Source organism: Jaculus jaculus, chromosome 9 (assembly GCF_020740685.1).
Source record: "Jaculus jaculus isolate mJacJac1 chromosome 9, mJacJac1.mat.Y.cur, whole genome shotgun sequence".
Classification (NCBI taxonomy): Eukaryota; Metazoa; Chordata; class Mammalia; order Rodentia; family Dipodidae; genus Jaculus; species Jaculus jaculus.
Window position 1 is genome coordinate 82479868 of NC_059110.1, and position 26002 is coordinate 82505869.

At 42.4% G+C, this 26002-nt stretch overlaps 1 protein-coding gene across 1 annotated transcript in view; it reads right to left on the reverse strand.

Moving 5' to 3' along the window:
• Rpa1 (replication protein A1) overlaps window positions 1-26002 on the reverse strand; it is a 79708-nt gene that overhangs the window by 17800 nt on the left and 35906 nt on the right. Inside the window, exons 5-12 of the mRNA XM_004667849.3 lie at window positions 22986-23074; window positions 11405-11497; window positions 7948-8080; window positions 5995-6097; window positions 4228-4296; window positions 3880-4072; window positions 3356-3495; window positions 2069-2217 (exon numbers count right to left, since the gene is read on the reverse strand). Coding sequence (XP_004667906.1) covers window positions 2069-2217; window positions 3356-3495; window positions 3880-4072; window positions 4228-4296; window positions 5995-6097; window positions 7948-8080; window positions 11405-11497; window positions 22986-23074 — 969 coding nt within the window. The remainder of the gene's footprint in view (window positions 1-2068; window positions 2218-3355; window positions 3496-3879; window positions 4073-4227; window positions 4297-5994; window positions 6098-7947; window positions 8081-11404; window positions 11498-22985; window positions 23075-26002) is intronic.

Genomic DNA, 26002 nt, shown 5'->3' on the forward strand with positions numbered 1-26002 from the left:
CACTTCTCTTAATGTTTATACCCTTATAATAATGCTACTCTCACTTTTGGTAGAGAATCTTCTCTTTTCAGATAGCAGTGACCTTGAGATGACTCAGAAGGCATCATAGTACTGGAAAGAATGACTGGAATGCTCAGCACTGCTATATCTCTATCACACCTTCCAAGGCTCAGGGTTAACGTGGAAGAGGTGGAGGAAAGTATGTAGGAACCAAAGGAAGGGTAGGACTCCTTACAACATGCCCCCCCCCCGACACAAAATGGCCTGGGTATCCATGACCTCACAGTGCCTGACACTACCTACACAAGACCATCATAACAGGAGGAAAAGATCATGACATCAAAATAAAAAGAGAGACTGATTGAGAGGGGGAGGAAATATGATGGAGAATTGAGTTTCAAAGGGGGAAATGGGGGAGGGAGGGCATTACCATGGGATATTTTTTATAATCATGGAAGTTGTTAATAAAAAAAATTAATTATACTTTTGACCATCTCTCAGCTGATCTGAAGGAGAGAGGAGGCCAGGGATGGCTTAGGAACATACTTGTGGCAAAGAGCAGTCAGCCTGAGATTATAAACATACCAAACATCAACCACACAAGAGACAATTAAAAGCTAACCACACATAGAGTAGGCTCCTAAAGAGACCGTCTACATGACGACGCTGCCCTAAGATGCAGAGGAGCCTTCTCACTGTCAGGTGAGCAGCTAAACCCGTCGCAGAGGTGCAGCAAGGCCCATAAATCCGTCTCATCACCACTAGCTACACAGGTTTACGGTTCTAAAAACTCCAAGGAGACATTTGCCACCAAAGGCAGCTCATCAGGAGTCAACAGAGCAAAGAGAGAGGCAGCCCTTGTGACAATAAAAATTCTACTTTGTCAGAGCCAAGCCAAGATCTCACCATTGCTAATCCTTGCCTGGTGGGATCTGTGTACTGAACCTCCCAATCAATGCGAGGTCATTTTGTTCAGGGGACAGGCAGGCATGTCTTTTTATGTTGCCTATGATCGCGGGTACTGACAGGGAAATAGGAACACCTTAATGCTGGGCACACAATTAACCTGGGGCTGTGCTCCAGAGCCAGGGAGGAGGTGGAAGAAATCAAGCAGTAAGAATAAACCAGAGTCTTGGTTGCTTCTGGCCAGACTATTAACAGGTACTACCATTTAATGCAATGCCAGCTACTGAACAGTGACGCAGATATGTGGACCTTGTGCTTGAGGATGGCCTAAGTGACATAACACCCCAGGAGATGGTCTATGGAACTACGCAAATACTACTGCTACTGGTGTACTCAGTTTTAAAGCAAAAATGAAGAGTATGAAACATGAGTTGTTTCTTAAGTTACTTAACCCTCAGACAACCAGAAACCAGATACTACATCTTGTGACTGCAGCTATACAAACTATTTAAGCCTGGGCTTCTTAAAGTATTTTCCTTGACCATACCAATTCTTACACATCATGTCTCTAGCTGAAGTGCTGTTTTTAACGCACAGTTTTTAATGCCTTAAAAAGCTAGATATGGTGAGGAAATTGGAACAGGCTCTCCACATCCCTTGAGTGCTTTGGGAATAACAATGTAATGCCAACAAAAAGCCCATTGTTCCCACCCCGCTTTATCAGAGTCCAGTGAATACACACTAGAGGATGCGACCAGCACTAGAGGCTCAGCAGAATAAGAAAGCACACCCCCTCCCCCCAACCAGACACCCACGGCTCTAACCCAAGAGTGATGCCTCCCCCGGCCCCCCAGCACAGTACTTCAGCACACAGCTGCTGAAGCCTGCTGCAGCCCGCTTTGGTGGCATTGAGGTCAGCATGCAGCACTTACATTCTAATTGCCTCCTCTGACTGTCCAAGTTTGTCAAGGGATTATGGGTTTGTCAGTTTAAGGGTTTTAAAACCATCATCTCAAAAGGCATATGCCTCCAAGAAATATAGGAACTGCTCCATCCAATAACAAAGGCTTCTGCTTGGCAGACAGCTCACATGCTGATGGTAACCAACTCTTCTCAAATCCTGGGCTCAAATAATCCCTTGGTTGAACCCTACAAAACCTACCATCCACGAAGTTTATAGGCCTCGGGAATGTCAGGATTCATAATGATAGTGCTGGATGAGAGAACAGAGAGGCTCCTTCCACCAAAATCAGAAACTCTGGCTCCTTTGATGGCCATCACAGGCTGTCTAGAACCATCAAACTTGTCAGCCTGCAAAACAAGCACCAAACCCACAAGTATCATTGGTAGAACTCACAGGATATTTTTATAGAAAATAAGAAAACAGGGATGGAGAGATGGCTTAGTGGTTAAGGTGCTTGCCTGCAAAGCCTAAGGACCCATGCTTGACTCTCTAGATCCCATATAAGCCAGACCCCCAAGGTGACACAAGTGTGCAAGGTCACACACGCACACATGGTGGCACCCGAGTCCAAAGTTTGACTGCAGTGGCTAGAGGCCTTGGTGTGCCAATTCTCTCATTTAAAAAAAAAAAACCTGTTAATAGTGGAGTGAACATAGTCAATATTGGAATGTACTAAGATTGACTCACACTCAAGAATCTGCTCAAAGCGCCAGGGTCTTACACAAGCATGGGGACCTGTGTTCAATCTTGAGCACCCACATTAAAAAGCTAGGCATGGAGCTGGAGAGATGGCTTAGCAGTTAAGGCAAAAAAAAGGCCAGCAAAGTCTAACGAGCCAGGTTTGATTCCCCAGTACCCACGTAAAACTGTATGTACAAAATGGCACATGCATCTGGAGTTTGTTTGCAGAGGCTAAAGGCCCTGTTGTGCCCATTATCTCTCTCTCTGCAAGGTGTGGTGGTGTACACCTTTTATCCCAGCACTCGGGAGGCAGAGGTAGGAAGATCTCTGTGAGTTCAAGACAATGCTAGCCTGAGATTACAAAGCGAGGCTCTACAAAAAATAAAATTAAGTTAAAAAAGCCTCTGATGTGCATGCCTAGAACTCCAGCACTGAGGCAGGTGCAGACGGGGATTGCTGGGGCTTGCTGGTCAGCCACTCGAAGGGAAAAATGGTACACTCCAGGTTCAGCGTGAGACCCTGTCTCAAGGAAATAAGGTAGAAGAGTGATAGAGGAGGGCACCTGACACCGACCTCTGGCCTCCACACGCACATACACACCATGTACCCCCCCTCGTGCAACAAAACCTGCTCAGAGCTGCATGGAAACCACCCCATCTCTACTCTCCTTGAGGTGGAGGAGCTTCACAGCACATCTCACACAGATAATGGACTTCACGTCATTGCTAGGCAGCAGAGCCCACTGCCACCTGTGAAGGACAAGACAACCCACCATGGAGCCTTCTGCCCAATGCAAGTACTTACGTCTTCTCCCCACAGAGTGGCAGTCACCATTTTCCCCGACATGTCCATCAAATAGATGTTTCTTTTAGCGACCTCTCTGTTGTTGGACTTCACTGTGATTTTAGTGGCATCTTCGTAGCTCTTGCAGATCCCAATGATGTCTAAAACACGACAACAATGTCAGCAGCACAGGTAAAGGCTCCTCTTACAATCTGATCAAAAATGGCCAGCATGGCAGTCACACACCTCTCTTTTAAAAAAATTAAATTTTTTTTCTGTTTTTTAAAATTTATTTGAGAGACAGATAGAAAGAGGCAGAGAGAGAGAGAGAGCAAGAGAATGGGCATGCCAGGGCCTTCAACCACTGTAAATGAACTCCAGACACATATGCCACCTTGTGCATCGAGCTTATGTGGGTCCTGGGGAACAGAACCTGGGTCCTTTGGCTTTATAGGCAAGTGTGTTAACCATGAAACCATCTTTCCAGCCCTCACACATCTCTTTAAGTTGAAAATAAAGCTAACCATCCCCAAGACTGGATTTACCTACAAGGGAGTCTTTAGACTTGTTCTCTAGGTCACCAATCCCTACAAAATCAAACTGAACTGTAGGTAAATGATGATCATCTTCACAGGGCATGACAGAAGTCTCATTATTGAAGGTCATCTCATAGTCATTTTTAACAGCTGAGAATTGTTTGTTAGCAATCTTCAGGGAGCCTTTTGAGAAATAATATACCTGCAAAAGAGGTCAAACCAAGGAATGCCAGAAAATGCACTAAACTGGACATAAAACCCCTGTCCCACCACATTGTGATTCTACAAACAACCAGTCCCCATGTGGCTCACTGAACCACCCAAGGGTGTCACTTCTAAGTCAACACACTACCTTACCTTGTTCACTTCGATAAGGGGGAAGAACTTGTCCACTTGCTCATTGAAAGCAGTCGCTCTGATTTCACCCTGCAGAAGCAAGTGAGTGCACATTAGAACTGTGTGGTTGCTACCAACATTGTGTGGTGAAAAGCAGCCACTTTGGCATCAAAATGTCATCTTCAGAGCAGCAGCAAAAGCTCAAAAGAGACCCTGAGAGGGCTACAGATATCCAGAAGCCCACATCTTGTAGTCACATATCAAGCCATCAGCTCTGATAAAACAAGAGAGGTTCAACCAGCTGAGTTCACAATTCGGCTTTAATTACCTCAAGTTAAAAACTTAAAACAGCCGGGTGTGGTGGCACATGCCTTTAATCCCAGCACTTGGGAGGCAGAGGTAGGAGTATCACTGTAAATTCAAGGCCACCCTGAGACTACACAGTGAAATCTAGATCAGCCTGAGTTAGAGTGAGACCCTACCTCGAAAAACCAAAAAACAAACAAACAAAAAACTTAAAACAAAGCTGGATGTGGTGGCACACGACTTTAACCCCAGCACTGGGGAGGCAGAGGTAGGAGGATCACTGTGCATTTGAGGCCACCTTGAGACTACATAATGAATTCAAGGTCAGCATGGGCTACAGCAAGACCCTAGCTCCAAAATCCAAATAAATAAATAAATAAATAAAAACTTAAAGCCAGGCATGGTGGTGCACACCTTTAATCCTAGCACTAAGGGGGCAGAGGTAGGAGAAACGCTGTGAATTCAAGGCCATCCTGAGACTACAGAGTGAATTAATTCCAAGCCCGCCTGAGCTGGGCAAGAGAGATCTTACCTCCAAAAAACAAAACCAAACCAAAACAAAACAAAACAAAAAACCCTTAAAACAGGGCTGAAGAGATGGCTTAATGGTTAGGCCTGCCAAGCCTAACCATTGATTCCCCAGAACCCACATAAGCACGTGGTGGCACATGCATCTGGAGTTCGTTTCCAGAGGCTAAAGGCCCCAGTATGTCCATTCTCTTTCTCTCTAATAAACAAATAAAACTTTAAAAACCTTAAAACAGAATCAGGAGGAATTTAATATTCTGATAATCAAAACAAAAAGCTCTACACTGAACAGGGATGACTCAGCAATCTTCCTCACGCCTGCATCCTAGACAACGACGGTTACTTCACGTCAGGAATTGTTGCCCAGAATGTTAGAACAAGTCATGCTTTCAACTTGCCTATGATTCGATTTTCACTTCTACTTTTCTGTGAGGCAATATGTTACAGATGGATAAGAAACTTAAATAAATGGCTGAAATCTCAGCCAACTGCAGATCAGACTGACAATTTGCAGAACATTAGGTTCTGGAGCTGATTCTGCCACCACAGTTAAACGTTTGCAATGTGTACCACGGAACAGAAGAATAAGAGGAGCAGAGTTTGGGAATGTTCCGTCTCACCTCCAGCATAAATAAAGCATACACGGTCAAAACACATTTTCCCAAACCGTTCACTGTGCAAGTGGCTGCTGCCTGCTTTCTGGGGGCCCAAAGCTCTGCTTTGCTCCTCCGACGGCAGCACCATCCCAGGGCTTCTTCTACAGCTCCCCTGCCCATGAGGATACTTAAACGTTTAGAAAACTCATTTCTTCTGCCTCAAACGTTTTTCTTTAGGACACAAGACTTAATTTATCATTTTCTTTTTGGCCTACTGTTATTTGCCACCCCACAGGCCTTGGAGCAGAACCCTGCTTCTAGGACCACAGCACCCTCGGTCCCCAGTTAGCATACTCACACTTTCGTCCACAAGTTCCAAAGAGAAAAGCTTCCCTTCCCCTCGGGAATTGCTCCAGGTACGGATCTGACTTTTGTTGGTGACACGAGCACAAATAGTCCACCTGAAACCCAAACAGGTGACAGCAGTTGGAGTCTTTCTGATCCAGAATAAAGATCAAGTAAAAAAAAAAAAAAAAAAAAACCAACCACATTCCTATGGCCTTTCTTCTCTTACACACATTCTATTTGTCAATGTTAGCTGTATTTTAACCTGGCTAATTAAACCCCTGAGATGACATGCAGGTTTGACAGTTTACAGAATAAGCAAACAATAAAACATGTATGGTGATTCAACACTAACTCACTCTCCTGTCAAATAAGCAAACTTATAAACTTGCTCCCTTCTCCAAAACCATCACCAAGGCAACAATATCAGCTTAATGAAGGTTCTAAGCAAAATTTAAAAAATTAAATGCAGTTACATCAGTAATTATATTTTAAACCATTTTCAATTATGGGCACTGATATAACCGATGAATTTGTCTCATTTCTAATGCATGTCAAATATGAAAACAAGGCTACAGCACATGATGTTTGTTGGCCACCAAAAGAGAACTTATCTAAGTGTATGACCTTTGATGGAGGCCATTCAAAATAATCGAGCCCCAGAACCATCCTGAATGCAAGACTGGGCATCAGTAGTTTTCTTACTTATAGTTCCACTGGGGCAATTATCTTCCCTATTTTAACAAGTAACTTTAACAAGAAGAAAAATAAAAACACATCTAAAAAAAAGTCAAAAAAAAGAGAGAACTTAGTAATTTTCACTGCTGCAATTATTTTTTAAAAATATCTTTTATTATTTACTTGTTTATTTATCTGAGAAAGAGAGAGAGAATGGGTGTGCCAGGACCTCCAGCCACTGCAAACAAACTCCAGATGCATGCACCCCTTGTGCATCTGGCTTATGTGGGTCCTAGAGAATTGAACCAGGGTCCTTTGGCTTTGCAGGCAAAAGCCTTAACTGCTAAGCCATCTCTCCAGCCCCTCCAACTAATTTTTAGTGAAAAAGTAATAGAAAATAAATACTTGTGAACTGGGTATAGTGGTGCATGCCTTTAATCCCAGTACTTGGGAGGCAGAGGTAGGAGAATCGCCATGAGCTCAAGGCCACCCTGAGACTACATAGCGAAATCCAGGTCTGAACTAGAGTGAGACCTTACCTTAAAAAAAATAAAAAACTTGGCCAAATTAAGTCACATTAACCATTTTTATACCCAAAATCGCTTAAGATGCCTTCTGAAGTAGCACAAACATTTTTTATTTTTCCAAAGTAGGGTCTCACTGTAGCTCAGGCTGACATGGAATTAACTATGTGGTCTCAGGGTGGCTCCAAACTCACGGTGATCCTCTTACTCACCTTTGCCTTAATGGTGAGCACCACTCCTCCAGGCTACACAAACATTTGTTTTTAAAATTTATTTATTTGAGAGTGACAGAGAGGAGAAGGAGAGAGAGACTGAGAGAGAGAGAGAGAGAGAGAGAGAGAGAGAGAGAGAGAGAGAGAGAGAGAGAATGGGCACGCCAGGGCTTCCAGCCACTGCAAATGAACTCCAGACGCATGCGCCCCCTTGTGCATCTGGCTAACGTGGGACCTGGGGAACCGAGCCTCGAACCGGGGTCCTTAGGCTTCACAGGCAAGCGCTTAACCGCTAAGCATCTCTCCAGCTCTACACAAACATTTTTATTCACAAGACTATCAAATGATTCTGTAAGCATCAAGCATTTTTGCCACTCTTTTTGAAGTTTAAAGGCTGTCACAATGTGCATCTTCCTCTAGTTCAGAAAAAAGGGATGCATTCTGTGTGGTGACCCTCAAGTCACACAGCAGCCATACAGAAGCCCACAATCACTTCCTATACCATATTTCAGTGCATTCTGCACCTGTCAACAACTCAGTGCAACAACTCACTTGGACTGGTAAGGGGTGAGGCTGGCGATCGGTACCACTTTAGTCTGTGTGCCACCAGAAGGGTGCAACAGGCCAGTTCCACCAGGCTTTCCAAAGGTCTTTGAGGCACCATAAGCTTTAGCTACAGAAGAACCTGTACAAACACAAAAAAAGATAGTCATTTGTTGTGCCTTGAGAGGCCCGGGCGTGAGGTCTAGTGGAACTTCCTGAGCCTTGCTAGTTTGGTGACCTGTGGACTCAGCAAGATGCCTAATGGCTTCTGACCTACTTCTGCACAGGAGTGGGAATTATCATTTCAATAGTCACAGTTTACTATTGGCCCTTACCTCTTCCTCATCCTAAAATCCCCGCCTTCATCCCCAAGGCAACTGCTTTTAACAATAAAGCAAGTTCCTGTTTCCACAACACTCCCCACTCAGTGTTTTTTTTCTCCAGCGGGCCTGGCCCTCCTCAGCACTACCTATCTGCTGGGGAGGAGCCCCGCAGTCATTCAATTTAACTTGAAAAAATTTTTATTTATTTATAAGCATGGAGGGAGGGACAGAGAGAGAGAGAAAGGAGCGAAGGAGGATGAGTCAGCCAGGGCTTCTTACTGCTGCAAACAAACTCCAGATGCATGCACCACTTTGTGCATCTGGCTTCACACGGGTACTAGAGAAATGAACTGGGCCTAGTAGGCTTTACAAGTGGAGCCATCTCCCCAGCTCCTGTTTAACTTTCATAGTAAGCCCCCTCCTCACAAAGGTAAGGTCTCACTCTAGCTCAGGCTGACCTGGAATTTACTATGCAGTCGCAGGGGGGCCTTAAACTCACAGCGATCCTCCTTTCTCTGCCTCCAAAGTGCTGGGATTAAAGGCATGAGTCATTATGCCCAGCCCAAAATCAACTTTCTTGATTGAGCAAACTGAGGGACCAGAAAGGCAAATGTCATCGAGGGACACCTCTCACCAATGTATAATCCCAAAACAATGACACAGCACGGAAAAGTCTAGAATGAAATTTACAGGGAAATTTTTTTAAAATTATTTATTTATTTGAGAGCGACAGACACAGAGAGAAAGAGAGAGAGAGAGAGAATGGGCGCGCCAGGGCTTCCAGCCACTGCAAACAAACTCCAGACGTGTGCGCCCCCTTGTGCATCTGGCTAACGTGGGACCTGGGGAACCGAGCCTTGAACCGGGGTCCTTAGGCTTTACAGGCAAGCGCTCAACCGCTAAGCCATCTCTCCAGCCCATTACAGGGAAATTTTTAGTTGGAAACAAAGAGTAAAATCAGTTTTTGGTCAAGATACACATGCGTGGCCTCGTACTATGACCCTCTGCCTCTTTTCTCCGAGCTACACGGTTGCCCCCCACATGGAAAGAGCAGGAATCTAAGACTCTTGGTCAATGACATCCTTTACACAGTTGTCGGTAAAGCTTCAACTTCCAGTTCAGAAAATCTGATTTCAGTATTGTTCTACATTCTCTACTAAAACATTTCTTCAGGCTAGAATCTGACTGAAGATAAAAGATCCATTTACTGAGTCTCCATAGCCTGACCACACTATTCCAGGTATGTATAGCACTTTGTAAGAAACGCACACGAGAGTGGCCCAGCGAGTCAGGAGAGGTACCCCCCCCCCAGCAGTGACAGTGCTCAAGATGATGTAAGGTAAGAACAGGTAGTCTGCTGGGAATGAGCTTGTGCCTCATACACAGAACATAGAACACACGATTTTAAGAGCAGGGAAGTTGCTTGGTGGTACACACACAAAAACATGCATTCATTTCATTTCCAATGTCGGGGAGCTATCCTTCAGTTTAGAAAATTCCAATATTTGGGAGGCAAAGACAGGAGAATCACTGTGAGTTCGAGGACAGCCTGAGACTATCTAGTGAATTCCAGGTCAGCCTGGGCTTGAGTGAGACCCTACCTCAAAAAAACAAAAATATAAAAATAATTAATTAATTAGTTTCAGCTGGGAAGATAGTTGGCTCAGTGATTAAAGGCATTTGCTTGCAAAAGTAAATTTCATTGGGGGGGGGAATTACCATGGGATTTTTTTTTTTAAATTGTATTTATTTATTTATTTGAGAGCGACAGACACAGAGAGAAAGACAGATAGAGGGAGAGGGAGGGAATGGGTGCGCCAGGGCTTCCAGCCTCTGCAAACGAACTCCAGACGCGTGCGCCCCCTTGTGCATCTGGCTAACGTGGGACCTGGGGAACCGAGCCTCGAACCGGGGTCCTTAGGCTTCACAGGCAAGCGCTTAACTGCTAAGCCATCTCTCCAGGCCCGGATTTTTTTTTTTATAATCATGGAAAATGCTAATAAAAATTTTTAAAGAACTAAATTTCAATAAAAGGCAAAAATAAGCCGGGCGTGGTGGTGCACACCTTTAATCCCAGCACTCGGGAGGCAGAGGTAGGAGGATCACCATGAGTTCGAGGCCACCCTGAGATGACAGAGTTAATTCCAGGTCAGCCTGGACCAGAGTGAGACCCTACCTCGTAAAACCAAAAAAAAAAAAAAAAAAGGCAAAAATAAATGGAAAGGAAGATCTGTGGAGGGACAGGAAAAAATAATCCAGTGCTTATACTTTGACCTAAGAAAGGGGCTTTTAGACATTCTATCCCACTACTCTCTCAAAAGACATAATGTTAGTGCTGTGTAAAGTAGATGCCCTATGGGGGGAGGTAACGAAGGTGACAAGAGTCACAGATATTACAGGTGGATAAAAACAAAAGCCATATGCCCTACAAAATTCACAGCAACATTAGTGATGCCTTTAACCACACATCTTTTTTAGAAACTTGCATCAAAAAATAGAAAGTAGAAGCCAGGCATGTTGGCGCATACCTTTAATCCTAGCACTTGGGAGGCAGACATAGGAGGATTGATGTGCGTTAAAGGCCAGCCTGAAACTACAGAGTGAATTCCAGGTCAGCCTGAGCTACAGTGAAACCCTACCTTGAAAAATCAAAAAAGAAAGAAAGAAAAGTTCGAATTGAAGGGAGGAAAGCATGAGATAGATATGATATTGATTCCTAAAACAAAGGCCAGGAACTCAACAAAATCATTCCACAAGGCCTCTCAAAATCTGCTGCACAGACAGTGCAACGAAAAGACAGAGAAACAGAACTATAGCCAATAGAAACCACTCGGTCACCAGGTAAATTATAAATACCCATGGGAGCTCCAAGTGGGAAAGCTTGGAGACAAGCCAGATTTAATAAGTGGATCCTAGATAGTTAAAAGGTGAGAACCTAAATGCACAAAAACTCAAGGGCTAAAATATACACATGAGAAACTACTAGAGATACAACCACACACCATTAAGAGTTCATCACTGTGAGAACTCTTCTTTGCAATTCTGCTATGAAGGGAATGTTGAAAATTCCCTGTAGTTCCAGATTAAACTTCAAAACGTTATTCAAATCCTGACACCACTAATATCCTCCTGTGGCATCTTACCCATTCCCAAGCTTCCATTCTGTGGCTGGGGCTTGCTGGCCTGTGGAGCAGCTGCTGGGCCTGGGGAAGGAACTGTTTGCGGCTGCCCATGTCCTGGAGATCAAAACAGAAAGGCCATTTTAGTGCAAACTGAGTTGAAAGATTTAAACTCAAGCAGAAGAAATTCTCTGGGAAACTATCCATCTTTTAGTTCTTATAGGTTAGAATTCATGCTGGGATATCCAACTGTCAACTCTATGCCCTGAGTTAGCAAGAGGCTCACTTCTTTGTTTTCATATAGTAAAGACTGGCACCATTTAGCTTTCACCCGCTTATAATTGATAGCATTCAATTTTCACGAGGTTCTCCTATAGCCTTGCCCACTTCTACAAGAACCTGCAGTCAAGTCACTGGTCTGCATCTGTGACACTAGCACCATTTCCATGGCAACAAATCGATGGCATCAACAGACCAGTATGTTTGTGGCAGGATGTATCAGAAAAGAGGGCTGGGTGGTAAGGAGAACCTAAAAGCGGCTCAATTGTCTCTCAAGTGCTCCTGCTTCAAAGGAAAAGGAGACATTCACAAAGGATTGTACCCTTTCCTCTCAAACAATGCAACCTTATTTTGCAACTGACAGTTGGTGGAAAATAAGAGTTGAAAGAGTCTCAGGCACTGTGAGGTGCTGGTGAACTGTCACAGCAGGGAGAGACAAGAATGGAGTTCAGAAGCAGTTGTGTCAAAGAAACAGGAAGATTAAAAGGAGAGGAATGGAAATGAACACGTTGCTCAAGCAGAAAATAAGAAAATGCCACGCCATAAAAGTATTTATTTGCACCTCACCCTTTATACAAATGTTTACAAAGCTGAAGAAGGTTTCAATTGTAAGATGCACACCTTGTGCTTTAAAATCACCAATGGGGGCTGGAGAAATGGCTTAGCGAGTAAGGCGCTTGCCTGTGAAGCCTCAGGAGCCATGTTTGACTCTCTAAGTCCCATGTAAGCCAGACACACAGATGACACAAGTGCACATGCACACAAGATGACACACACATCTGGAGTCCGATTGTAGTGGCTGGAGGCCCTGGTGTACCAATTCTCTTTGATAAATAATAATAATAGGGCTAGTGGGATGGCTTTGCAGTTAAGGCACTTGCCTGCAAAGCCTAAGGACCCAGGTTCAATTCCCCAGGACCCACATAAGCCAGATGCACAAGGTGGTGGCACACGTATCACGAGTTTGTAGTGGTTGGAGGCCTTGGCGTACCAATTCTCTCTCTCTCTCTCTCTCTGATACACAATAATAATAGGGCTAGAGAAACGGCTTCGTAGTTAAGGCGCTTGCTTGCAAGGCCAAAGGACCCAGGTTCAATTCCCCAGGACCCATATAAGTCAAATGCACAAGGTGGTGACACATGCATCTGGAGTTTGTCTGTAGTGGCTAGGGTCCCTGGCGCACCCATTCTCTCTCTCTGTGTGTGTCTCAAATAAATAAAAAATAATAAAGGATTAATGTCACCAATGGATGGGATCTGATTTCATCTTTGTGAATGGCTCTCAAAGCAAAAGTCTAACTTGCTGGGCGTGTGTCACTGGGCGTGGTGACACACGCGTTTAATCCCAGCACTTGGGAGGCAGAGGTAGGAGAATTGCCATGAGTTCAAGGACATCCTGAGACTATCTAGTGAATTCCAGGTCAGCCTGAGCTAGAGTGAGACCCTACCTCAAAAAACCAAAAGCAAAACAAACAAACAAAAAAACCCTCTCCGCTTTTTTTGTCTACAGTCTAAAAATCATCTGAAGTAGGAAGCTCCATTCTCAGGATCCTGCCTACTATCTGCACACACATTTGGCCAAACAGAATAAAACATGGTCACTGGACAGCACTGGCAGCACACATTCAGTTTCAAATTCACAGAAAGATAAAGTAGAAAACAACCAGGGATGGGCAGAAGTGGGAACAGTTCTTTGGTGCAATGGCCTGTGCTTGAAGTCACAGCTACTCAAGGGGGTTAAAGTAAGGAATCATTTGAAGCCAGGAATTCAAGGCTAGCACAGGCAACATAGACCTCCAATCCCCCACACACACAGAAAAAAGAAGAAAAAGAAAATTTAAGTGTGTGTGTATGTTATGTATGTGTATAACTTATTTATCAAAATTGGGTCATTAGGCTTTGCAGACAAGTGCCTTAACTGTTGAGCCATCTCTCCAGCCGTGAGGGTGTATTTTACTTGTATTCTATTCTAACATGTATGTTGTTTAGTTAAATTCTCATAATATCAATAGCACATAGTACAATGACAACCTTACAATCCAGAATCTTATTTTTTTTAAACTTTATTTTATTATTTATTTGAGAGAGAGAGAGAGAGAGAGAGAGAAAGAGAGAGAGAGACGGGCCTCCAGCCACTGTAAATGAACTCCAGACATATGTACCCCCTTGTGTATATGGCTTACATGAATCATGGGTAACTGAACCAACACCATTTGGCTTTGCAGGCAAACGCCTTAACCGCTAAGCCATCTCTCCAGCCCACAATCCAGAATCTTAAACCAGGCGTGGTGGCACACACCTTTAATCCCAGCACTCAGGAGGCAGAGGTAGGGGGACTGCTTTGAGTGTGAGGCCACCCTGAGACTACATAATGAATTCTAGGTCAGCCTGGGTAGAGTGAAACCCTACCTCAAAAAACAAACAACACACACACACACACACAATCCTGAGTCTTATTAATAGAGCATATATCTAATCTAGCAAGTCTCTACTTAAAACCAGTATTTTCTGAGTGGTTACAGGTTCTGTATGTGATTCTGGTAACCAAACATCTGCACCACGATGGAGACAATACTACACTCTTACAGAGAGAACCTAATCCTTTTTTTTTTTTACATGTAATACCCAGATTTTAATAGATTCTTAAAAAAAATACATGTAATGTACACAAAACTTAATCACACACAAGTTACCTTTACAGTTCAATTTACTATATATAGAAATCATTCGGGTTTTATATTTTCACTTAACTTTTGAACTGAGATTACACTATTATATAAAAAAGATTTTACATTATTGTTGAACATACCAAATTGAAATACATAGGTTTAAATTTTAAATTTATGGCAGTCTTCAAATACAATACAGGTATTTTTTTAAAGTTACTATATCATCTACATGTGACATTTGCGATTCTGGGCTGTTTCACATACAATAGCTCTCCTATATAAATGGCAAAATTGAAATGCCATGAAACTCAAGCCTGCATAGTCACCAAGCTTAGGACTCAAAGTTGTACCACTGTTAAAAAGGTTTGGCATTTCTGGACCACAATGGACAACACTAAAAAGGCACGGAACTATCCCCCCTCCTAGTTACAATTTTAAAAAAGTTACATGGTAGCTTGGAATTTTGCATAAAACCCATACTGTACCTTGGAAAAGTCCAAGGACAGTAAGATGACAATGGACTGGGATCCTAAGTTCATTCTGTAATTAATAGAACCCATGATATCCAAATGGGTATTAATTAAATAAAAAATATTAAGCACCTACTGGTTTGAGATTGAAATTAGAGATTCATGATCAATTTCTCTCCACCTTAAAATCAAGGTGTAAAAACCAGTTATTTAAGTGCATTCCAAACTTCTCCTATGTAGAACAGGTCGAATTTTCTGTCCATTGGCACCAAAGTGAAGTCACATTTCCTCTTGGGAGACAGAAATTCCACATTTGAACATGAGAACCTAATCTTGAACTCAGGGTTATCCAAGTCCATGCACTTCACTATTTTTAATTATAAGCAAACAATCCCAGCAGCAATAACTCTAATTACATAGAACATAAAATCTGGCAATTAGGAAAAGCTACTAATCCATTTAATAGAGTAATCAATCCTTAACCTTTGCTTTGGACTACATTTGCAAAGGTGGCACGAGACAAAGAGACAGCCTCAAACCAAACAGATGGCAAGAATTCAGGTGCATTCTAAACAGCAACAATTGTCCTTCAATTAATGCACTGCCACACAGCAGCTGCCATACCAGACCTGAAACATATCAGTCTATAGCTAAAGTCTTTCTAAAAGCCAGAATGATAGAATGAAGCAGTAATGCAGAAATTCAGTTTCTGATTATCTGTGCTGTGTCACCTGCAAATCTAACTATTCCAGTAAAATGGACTAACACCTTTCCCCCACCCTGGTTTTCGAGGTAGGGTCTTGCTCTAGTCCAGTGACCTGGAACTCACTATGTAATCTCAGGCTGGATTCAAACTTATAGTGATCCTCCTACCTCTGCCTCCCCAGTGCTTGCACTAAAGGCGTGCGCCACCATGTCTGGGGGGAGGATGAATAAATATGGGTGCAGCAGGGCCTCTAGCTGCTGCAAATGAACTGCTGATGCACGCACCACTTTGTGCATCTGGCTTTACATGGGTACTGGGGAATCAAACCTGAGTCGTTAGGCTTTGTAGGCAAGCACTTTAACTGCTGAGCCATCTCTCCAGCCCCCAAGCCATTAATTCTTTTCTTTTCTTTCTTTCTTTCTTTTTTTTTTTAACTTTTCGAGGTAGGGTTTCACTCTAGTCCAGGCTGACCTGGAATTCACCATGGAGTCTCAGGGTGGCCTTGAACTCATGGTGATCCTCCTACCTCTGCCTCCTGAGTGCTGGGATTAAAGGCATGTGCCACCACACCTGGCTCCAAGACCATAATTCTTAAACTCTCCAGCTCTATTTTGACTCTACACTGGTTCTGAGCCAGAAGGGAAAAGGAAATTTTATAGCACATTCAGATTCCTCATACCTGGCATTTTTATTATCTATTATGAGCTATCTGTTATCTATTATTGAACTATGGGGAAAGAAAAATTAACTTACATACATTGGGATATACAAAGTCATAAAAATTAGCTTCTACAAGCAACTACAAAGAACAGAGAGTCAATATAATTATTAGTCTTGTTGGCAAAAAACAGGCAAAATCAGGCTAACAATAATTCCAACTAATACCAACAATAATGCTAATATGCTAAGTATTATGTAATATACTTAAATCCATGTAAAATATTACTAGCAACAGTACAGGCACATAGAAGTTATGTACACACATACTGACAGAAATATAGTGGTAAGTACGAGACAATAAAAGCCATTCAATCTGGTAGTATATGAAGCATGAACTGTGTTTGCCGTTTTATTTCTGTATCTTTGTTTCATGTAGCAGTGGAAACATAATGCACATTCTGCAATTCATATCTTTCTGGGCTAGATCTAGTTAACTAATTTTACTGGTCTCATGATGTATCAGAGATTTGGGATTAGGTTCTGGATGATATAAATCTAACTTTAGTTTTCTGCCCACTGACGTGAAAGTCTCCTTGCCTTCATGGGAAAATTAAAAACAATTGATATGGTGAAATACACTGTAAGGCATAGTCACCGTATTTCCATGTGGGCCCAAGAAAAAATGTTATTGGTCTGTTAACAATAAAATTCAGGGCTAGGAGATGGCTTGCAAAGCCCACTCACCCAGGTTCCTCAGCCACCCACATAAAGCCAGAGCTAAAAAGTGTTGCAAGCATATGGAGTAGGCATTCCACTTGCAGTGGCAAGGTTATGGCATACTTAAATACATATGCACACACACATACATGCATGACATATATATAATATATACATTCATACATATGCATGCTAAAACGAGAGAGAGAACTGGCACGTCAGGGCCTCCGGCCACTGTAATTGAACTCCAGACACTTGCACCACCTTGTATGTCTGTCTTATGTGGATCTGGGTCCTTAGGCTTCACAGGCAAACCCCTTAACTGCTAAGCTATCTCTCCAGCCCAAATATATATATTTAAAGCCCAAAACCCCAATAAAATTCAATAGCAAATAATTCTAAACAGCAAAATCTTTTCTCATCCTTATGCATTAAAAAAATAATGTAGTTATTTGAGAAAGAGGAAGACATAGAAAGAACTAGAATGCCAGGACTCTAGCCATTGCACACAAACTCCACACACATGTGCCACCTAGTGCATTTGGCTTTACTTGAGGCAAGCGCAAGGTAGCACATGTCCACTAGGTAGCGCAAGCATCTTGTGTTCAAATGGAGTGGCTGAGGTCCTGACGGGCTAATTCTCTCTCTAAAAAATAAATAAATTATATATATATGAAGAATAAAATAGGCAGGCATGGTAGTGCATTCCTTTAATCCAAGGATTTGGGAGGCAGAGGTAGGAGGAGGATTGCTAGTTTGAGGCCAGCCAGAGACTACACAGTAATTCCAGGTCAGCCTGGGCTACAGCAAGACCCTACCTCAAAAAACAAAAACAAATCAAACAGAAAAAAGAACAATAAAGGTTGGAGAGATGGCTTAGACATTAAGGCGCCCGCCTGCAAAGCCTAAGGACCCAGGTTTGATTCACCAGGACCCACATAAACCAAGTTGCCCAAGGTAGCACTTGAGTATGGAGTTCATTGGCAATGGCTAGAGGTCTTGGGCACACCTGTCCTCTAAATAGATAAACATTCAAAAAGAATAAAATATAAAGATAAAAAATTGAATGTAACAATGCATACAGATGGCTCCACCGTCAAAGCGCAAAGCCAGCCTGCGTGCCTGCACTCAGTTTCCAGCCGCCCACATAAGCCAGATGCAAAAAGTAGTGCAAGCATCTAGCAGTCACTTGCAGTGGTGAGAGGCCCTGGCCCACGTACCCATGTAGACGTATACACACACACGTGTAAATAAATAATTATTTTTAAATTAATTTTGTTTTTTTGAGGAAGGGTCTCACTCTAGCTCAGGCTGACCTGCAATTCACTATGTAGTCTCAGAGTGGCCTTGAACTCAGAGTGACCCTCTTACCCCTGCTTCCTGAGTGCTGGGATTAAAGGTGTATACCACCATGCCTGGCTATGAAATTTAATGCTATAATAGGGGCTGGAGAGATGGCTTAGCAGTTAAGGCATTTGCCTGCAAAGCCAAAGGACCCAGGTTTGATTCCCACAACCCACGTAATCCATGTATACAAGGTAGCGCATGTGTCTGGAGTCTCTTTGCAGAGGCTGGAAACCCTAGCACACCCATCCTCTCTCTCTCTGCCTCTTTCTCTCTGTTAAATCAATCAATAAATATAAATAAAATATTTAAAATGCTACAATAGAGCTGAACCAGTTAAGGTGCTTTCTGCAAAGCCTAACGACTCATATTTAACTCTCCAGATCCAACGTAAGCCAAATGTTCAAGTTGACACAAGCATGCAAGGTCACATATGTGCACAAGATGGTGCTCACGTCTGGAGTTGACTGTAGTGGCTGGAGGACCTGGCATGCCAATTCTCTCTCACACATAAAAAACTATAATAATAAAAGCTATTTATGACAAGCCTACAGCCAACATAATACTAAATGGGAAAAACTGGAAGCTTTTCCACTAAAATCAGGAACAAGACAAGGGTGTCCACTATCCCCACTTTTATTTAATATAGTTCTGGAAGTCTTAGCCATAGCAATAAGGCAAGAGACACACATAAAAGGGATACAAATTGGAAAGGAAGAGATCAAGTTATCATTATTTGCAGATGACATGATCCTATACATAAAGGACCCTAAAGACTACTAGCAAACTGTTAGAGCTGATCAAAACCTACAGCCATGTAGCAGGATACAAAATAAACAGAAATCAGCAGCCTTTATATATGCTAACAATAAACACACAGAGGATGCAATCAGAGAATCACTCCCGTTCACAATTGCATCAAAAAAAATAAAGTACCTTGGAATAAACCTAACCAAGGAAGTAAAGAATCTATACAATGAGAACTTTAAAACACTCAAGCGAGAAATTGCAGAAGACACTAGAAAGTGGAGAAACATCCCTTGTTCCTGGATTGGAAGAATCAACATTGTGAAAATGGCAATCTTACCTAAAGCAATCTACACATTTAATGCAATCTCTATCAAAATTCCAAAAGCATTCTTCATGGAAATTGAAAAAACAATCCAAAAATTCATTTGGAATCACAAAAACCCTCGAATATCTAAAATAATACTGAGCAACAAAAACAAGGCTGGTGATATCACCATACCTGATTTTAACCTATATTACAGAGCCATAATAACAAAAACAGCATGATACTGGCACAAAAACAGACATGTAGATCAGTGGAACAGAATAGAGGACCCAGATATAAGTCCAGGTAGCTATAGCCACCTGATATTCGATAAAAATGCCAAAAATACTCATTGGAGAAAAGACAGCCTCTTCAGCAAATGGTGTTTTGAAAACTGGATATATATCTGCAGAAGGATGAAAACAGATTCTTCTCTCTCGCCACGCACAAGAATTAAGTCCAAATGGATTGAAGACCTTAACATCAGACCTGAAACTCTGAAACTGCTAGAGGAAAAAGTTGGGGAAGCCTTTCAACATATTGGTGTTGGCAAAGACTTTCTGAATACAACCCCAATTGCTCAGGCAATAAAACCACAGATTAATCCCTGGGACCTCATGAAATTACAAAGATTTTGCACTGCAAAGGACACAGTGGAAAAAGCAACCTACAGAATGGGAAAAAATCTTCGCCAGCTATATATCTGATAGAGGATTAATATCTAGGATATACAAAGAACTCAAAAGGTTAAATAACAAGGAATCAAACAAGCCAATCAAAAAATGGGCTATGGAGCTAAATAGAGCATTCTCAAAGGAAGAAATACGAATGGCATATAAGCATCTAAAAAAATGTTCTACGTCACTAGTCATCAGGGAAATGCAAGTTAAAACTACATTGAGGTTCCATCTCACTCCTGCCAGATTGGCCACCATCATGAAAACAAATAATCATAAATGTTGGTGGGGATGTCGAAAAAGAGGAACCCTTCTACACTGCTGGTGGGAATGCAATCTGGTCCAGCCATTGTGGAAATCAGTGTGCAGGTTCCTAAAACAGCTAAAGATTGACCTACCATATGACCCAGCTATAGCACCCCTAGGCATATATCCTAAGGACTCATTTCCTTAGAAGTACGTGCTCAACCATGTTTATTGCTGCTCAATTTATAATAGCTGGGAAATGGAACCAGCCGAGATGTCCCTCAACTGATGAGTGGATAACGAAGATGTGGCACATTTATACAATGGAGTTCTACTCAACGGTAAAGAAAAATGAAGTTATGAAATCTGCAGAAAAAGGAAAGGATTATACTAAGTGAGGTAACACAGGCCCAGAAAGCCAAGCGCCACATGTTCTCTCTCATATGTGGATCCTAGCTACAGATGATTGGGCTTCTGGGTGAGAAGGAAAAAACTCACCAGCAGAGGCCAGTAAGCTACAAACAGATATAAAGGGAAGAGAAAGGAAGGGAGGAGGGTACTTAATAGGTTGGTATTGTATATATGTAAGTACAATGATTGAGACGGGGAGGTAATATAATGGAGAATGGAATTTCAAAGGGGAAAATGATGGGGGGAGGGAGGGTATTACTATGGGATTTTTTTTAATAATCATGGAAAATGTTAATAAAAATTAAAAAATAAAAAATAAAAAAAACTATAATAAAACCTGTTAAGTATAATTGGATATGCTAATACAAAATTTCAAAAATTAATCCAGAGCTAAGCATATAGCTCAGTGGTAGAGTCTTGGCTAGTATGCATGAAGCCTTGGGTTAAATACCCAGTATGGAAAGAAAGGGAGGGAGGGAAGAAGGAAGTAAAATAAAGAAAAGACACCAAAGAAATAGACTTAAAACACATTAACAGTTATGTTAAATATATATAGTTTCAACCTCTCAGTGAAAAAGCAGAATTTATCAAATTGGACAAAAGTAAGATATACCTATACACTGCCAATACAAAATGCAAGTTTTGGCCAGGTGTGGTGTGCATGCCTTTAATCCCAGCACTCAGGAGGCCAAGGTAGCAGGATCACTGTGAATTCAAGGCCAGCCTGGACTACATAGTGAATGCCAGGTCGGCCTGGGTGAGACCCTACCTCAGAAAACAAAAACATTCAAGTATGGGGCAAGAGAGAGCCTAGCCAGTGAAGGACCCTGTCTTAAAAGGTGGATAGCAATCCTAGGTGATGGCATCCAAGGTTCTCTGGTCTCCATAGGCATGCACATATGTGCACTCATACATACGTGAAACACGCATATACACTTGTACACACACAAAATAAAATAAATGCAAATCAACAGTGCGCTAAGGACATAACTAAATTAAAAAATAAAGGTATGTGAAAAGCTAACACTAATTTAGAAAAGGTGAAGTGGCTATATTACTATCAAAGCTACATTACTTCAAAACAAAATTTTGCCAGGGGTAAAGAAAGTCATTTCATAATGATAAAGGAGTCAGTACATCAAAAGGACATACTAACCCTCAACATTCACACATTTAATAACAGCTTCAAAATACAGAGAAACAGAGAAGCCTGAAATTATAGTCAAGTGGTTCCAATATCCTTTCCACCAACAGAACAAGTAAGCAGAACACCAGGGCACAAATAAAAATACTGTTTTTAAAAAAACTTTCAAGTTGTTCTATGTGTCCCACAGGAAAATAAAAATCATTAACAACTTTGCCATGCCAGTAATCCTAGTATTGAGGAGGTGGAGAGAGGATGGTAAGAGTTCGAGGTCAACATTAGGTTTGAAGGCAGTCTGGACTAGTGCATTTCCGTGTGTGCACGTGCAGGGGCTGTGCCTGTGGAGGACAGAGGCTGCATAAGAGTGTCTCCCTCACGGCTCTCCTCTGCAGGGTTTCTCACTTGAGCCCACAGCTCACCCATTCAGCTAGTCTAGCTAGACAGGTTGCCTGGGAGATTCCATCTTTGCCTTCAGCAGGCCAGAATTACAGGTGGCCACCACATATACCCCATCATTTTCTGGAGATCTCAACTCTGGTCCTTACACGTGCAGAAAGTGCTTTGTCCAATGAGCCACATCCTCAGCCCCCAAATTTCTCCCTCTATTCATGCATCTGTTTTTACCCCTTTTTTTTGAGGTAGGGTCTTCCTCTAGAGCAGGCTGACCTGGAATTCACCTGTACTCTCAGGACGGCCTTGAGAAAGGACAGTGATCCTACCTCTGCTTACTGAGGGCTGGAAATAAAGGTGTGCACCACCATGCCTGGCCTATCATACATAATTTCTTTGGTATTAAAAAAAATAAAAGCTGGCCATGGTGGCGCACGCCTTTAATCCCAGCACTTGGGAAGCAGAGGTAGGATTGCCGTGAGTTCGAGGCCACCTTGAGACTCCACAGTGAATTCCAGGTCAGCCTGGTCTACAGTGAAACCCTACCTTGAAAAAAAAAAAAAAGTGGCTGGATGTGGTGGCATACACTTTTAATCCCAGCACTCAGGAGGCAGAGGTAGGAGGATTGCTATGAGTTTGAGGCCAGCCTGAGACTACACAGTGAATTCCAGGTCAGCCTGCGCTAGAAGAAGACCCTACCTCAAAAAACCAGAAAAACAAAAACAAGAAGTGACCAATTCTCAAATCACTGTTTTACTAAAACTACCATTTCAAATGGAAAAATACTGAGGCTATAAAGTGGTATTCAATTGAGGTTAAAAACATGTAGCGTATGTTACCTTCATTATAGGGTACTGGATTTCCAATCCTTACTCCAACCGCTTCAGCTGATTTCAAAACTTCTAAGTCCATCAAAATAACTACTCTCCTACAAAAGCAGGCAAACAGAAAACAAGTCAGAATAAATTCTGAGTTCTTTCAGATGACACTCTACTGAAAAGGGTTTCCTCGATCATTTTGATAAAACCATTTTTCTTAATCAACAATTTTCATTGTTAAATAACTTGAGAAACATATAAATTCCTATGTAACTATTTCCCTTGACTTTCAATACACCATTATCAATGCTTTTAAGACTATAAGGTATCCATTTCCCATCTAATCTCTTAATTAAAGTAACAAACACTTGCTATATATCATTATCTTCATGGAGCCACTGACAATAATTTAGATTATTAGACACAGAGTATGTAGCACAAAGAGATTTGTTTTTAGAAGCATGTACTTATCTGAACAATTACTTGTTCAGAGTGAAAATCAATTATGACAATAGAAACTTAAAATTTCAATTATTACTTATCTTTAAAAGCTCAGACGTCTGGCACATCTTTAAGCAACGGAAAGCTCTCGGTAGGGCTGGGGAGATGCTCAGTGGTTAAACCACTTGCAACATAAGCATGAGGACTTGAATTCAGATAGCCAGAACTCAAGTTAAGTCAAGGGCCTCCCTGAAGTTCACAGGCCAGCCTGTACATACAGTAGTGAACAAGAGACTGCCTTGAGATGGAAGGCAAGGACCAACCCCCGAGGCTGTCCTCTGACCTCCACATGGGCATGTGTGCCCATGCTCACAAATGAAAACACATACAGCTCTCTCTCACATGCACAAAGATTTCTAAAAAACGTTCAGTGACGTTCCAAAGAGACCTTACACATGCCAGTGAGGCTTTATATTGTCTGGCCTTGCCAAGCTCTCTGCCCTCTAGTCCAGCTGTTTCCTTTCACTTCCTAGCATATGCTATTCTCTCCTGCTATAAGGCCTACACGTGGTCCTCCACTGTGGTATTTTTTTTTTCATTCTGCTTCATTTAATACTTTTTAGCTTTCATCTCAAACCTCTTCCCCCCCCCTTTCAGTGCTGGGAATCAAACCAGGGGCCTTATGTATGTTAGGCAAGTACTCTACCTAAGTGAGCTACATCTCAAGTCTCAAACATCACTTCAAGAGACATTCCCCCCATCCCCAAAGTAGGGTCTCACTCTAGACCAGGCCTTGAACTCACTCTGTAGTCCCAGGCTGGCATCAAATTCAGTGATCCTGCTACCTCTGCTAGGATTAAAGGTGCAAGCCACCATACCAGGCAAGGGACACCTTAAGGCATCTCCTGCCCATTCTTTATTATAGCCATGATTTCTCTTTCCTAACACTTCTCTCAGTTTTGAGTTACATGTTAATTGGAGCTAGTTCTACCATCTCCTTCTACTTGACTGGAACCCCAGTAAGGCAAGCATTCCCTTATGCTCACTGAGCACAGCTATTGTTCAAAACGTACTGGAAGGAGAATGCCGTGATCATGTCTGCAGTTTACAATCAGTCTGTCCTACCTTTACGAGTTAGCCTATCAGGCAGGGTTATGCTACTTCAATAAAGTAAGCCTGACATGGTCTGTTTCTGAAAACTAGATACAAATTACCTTTACTGCATAAATCCAGGAATGTCTTCCTGTATTCTTGGCATTCCTTAGATAGGACCACTGGAGAAGTTTCTCAACTATCACACCAGATGACCCCACTCAGCTCAAAGAACACAGATCCATCATCATTGCCCCAACTCCCTAACAGCAGTTAGGGTCACTTCTTCAGGAGAACTGAAGCAGTCTATGGGTGACCAGGCCCCACAAAAAGACAAGCAGGGAAAGAACTTGAGCTGCCCTTGCAGTCTTCACTTCGTTAGAGGTCAGAGAAGGATCTGGCTTTTCCTTATCTCTTGCTGCCTTAAAGGAATTCCCAAGGAGCTCCCGCTCTCTAAGAAGGAGTTCCCCTTTCTTAGAATTAAGATTTCTGGAAGGACTAAAACTGTACTTGGCATTGTGGCTGGTTAGCTCAGCCCCAAAACTAGGTGTTAGGGCTGGTTAGCTCAGCCCACTTTCAGTACCTATAAATGACCCCATATTGTGTCTCTAGGTGGGCTTTACTCCCTCCTGCCTTCTCACAGGCAGGAGCTCTTCATAAGCTCTTTTTTCTTCTGGGAATCTAATCAAGTCTCTCTAAACTTTCTTTTTATTTAATTTTTATTTATTTATTTATTTACGAGTGACAGACAGAGACAGAAAGAATGCGAGAGAGAAAGAGAGAGAGAATAGGTGCACCAGGGCCTCCAGAAATGTGGACCCCATTGTTCATCTGGCTAACGTGGGTCCTGGGGAATTGAGCCTTGAACTGGGGACCTTAGGCTTCACAGGCAAGCGCTTCAACGCTAAGGCATCTCTCCAGCCCTCTCTAAACTTTAGAACAGCTAACTACAAAACTGGGTATGGTTGTGCCTGTAATCTGCAGGCGTACTTAGCAGGCAATGGAAGCACAAGGATGAGAGTTCAAGCCAGCCTGAGCTACAGGAGACCCTGTCTCAAAAAAACCAAAAAAAGGGCTGGAGAGATGGCTTAGCGGTTAAGCGCTTGCCTGTGAAGCCTAAAGACCCCATTCGAGGCTCGGTTCCCCAGGTCCCACGTTAGCCAGATGCACAAGGGGGGGGCGCACGTGTCTGGAGTTCGTTTGCAGAGGCTGGAAGCCCTGGCGCGCCCATTCTCTCTCTTCCTCTATCTGTCTTTCTCTCTATGTCTGTCGCTCTCAAATAAATAAATAAATAAATAATTTTGAAAAAAACCCCAAAAAACAAAAAAACAAAAAACAGTGCACGCCTTTAATCCCAGCACTTGGGAGGCACAGGTAGGAGGACTGCTCTGAGTTCAAGGCCAGCCTGAGACTACATAGTGGATACCAAGTTAGCCTGGGCTAGAGTGAGACCATACCTCAAAAAATAAAATAAAATAAAAAATCACATGATCATCTCATTAGAC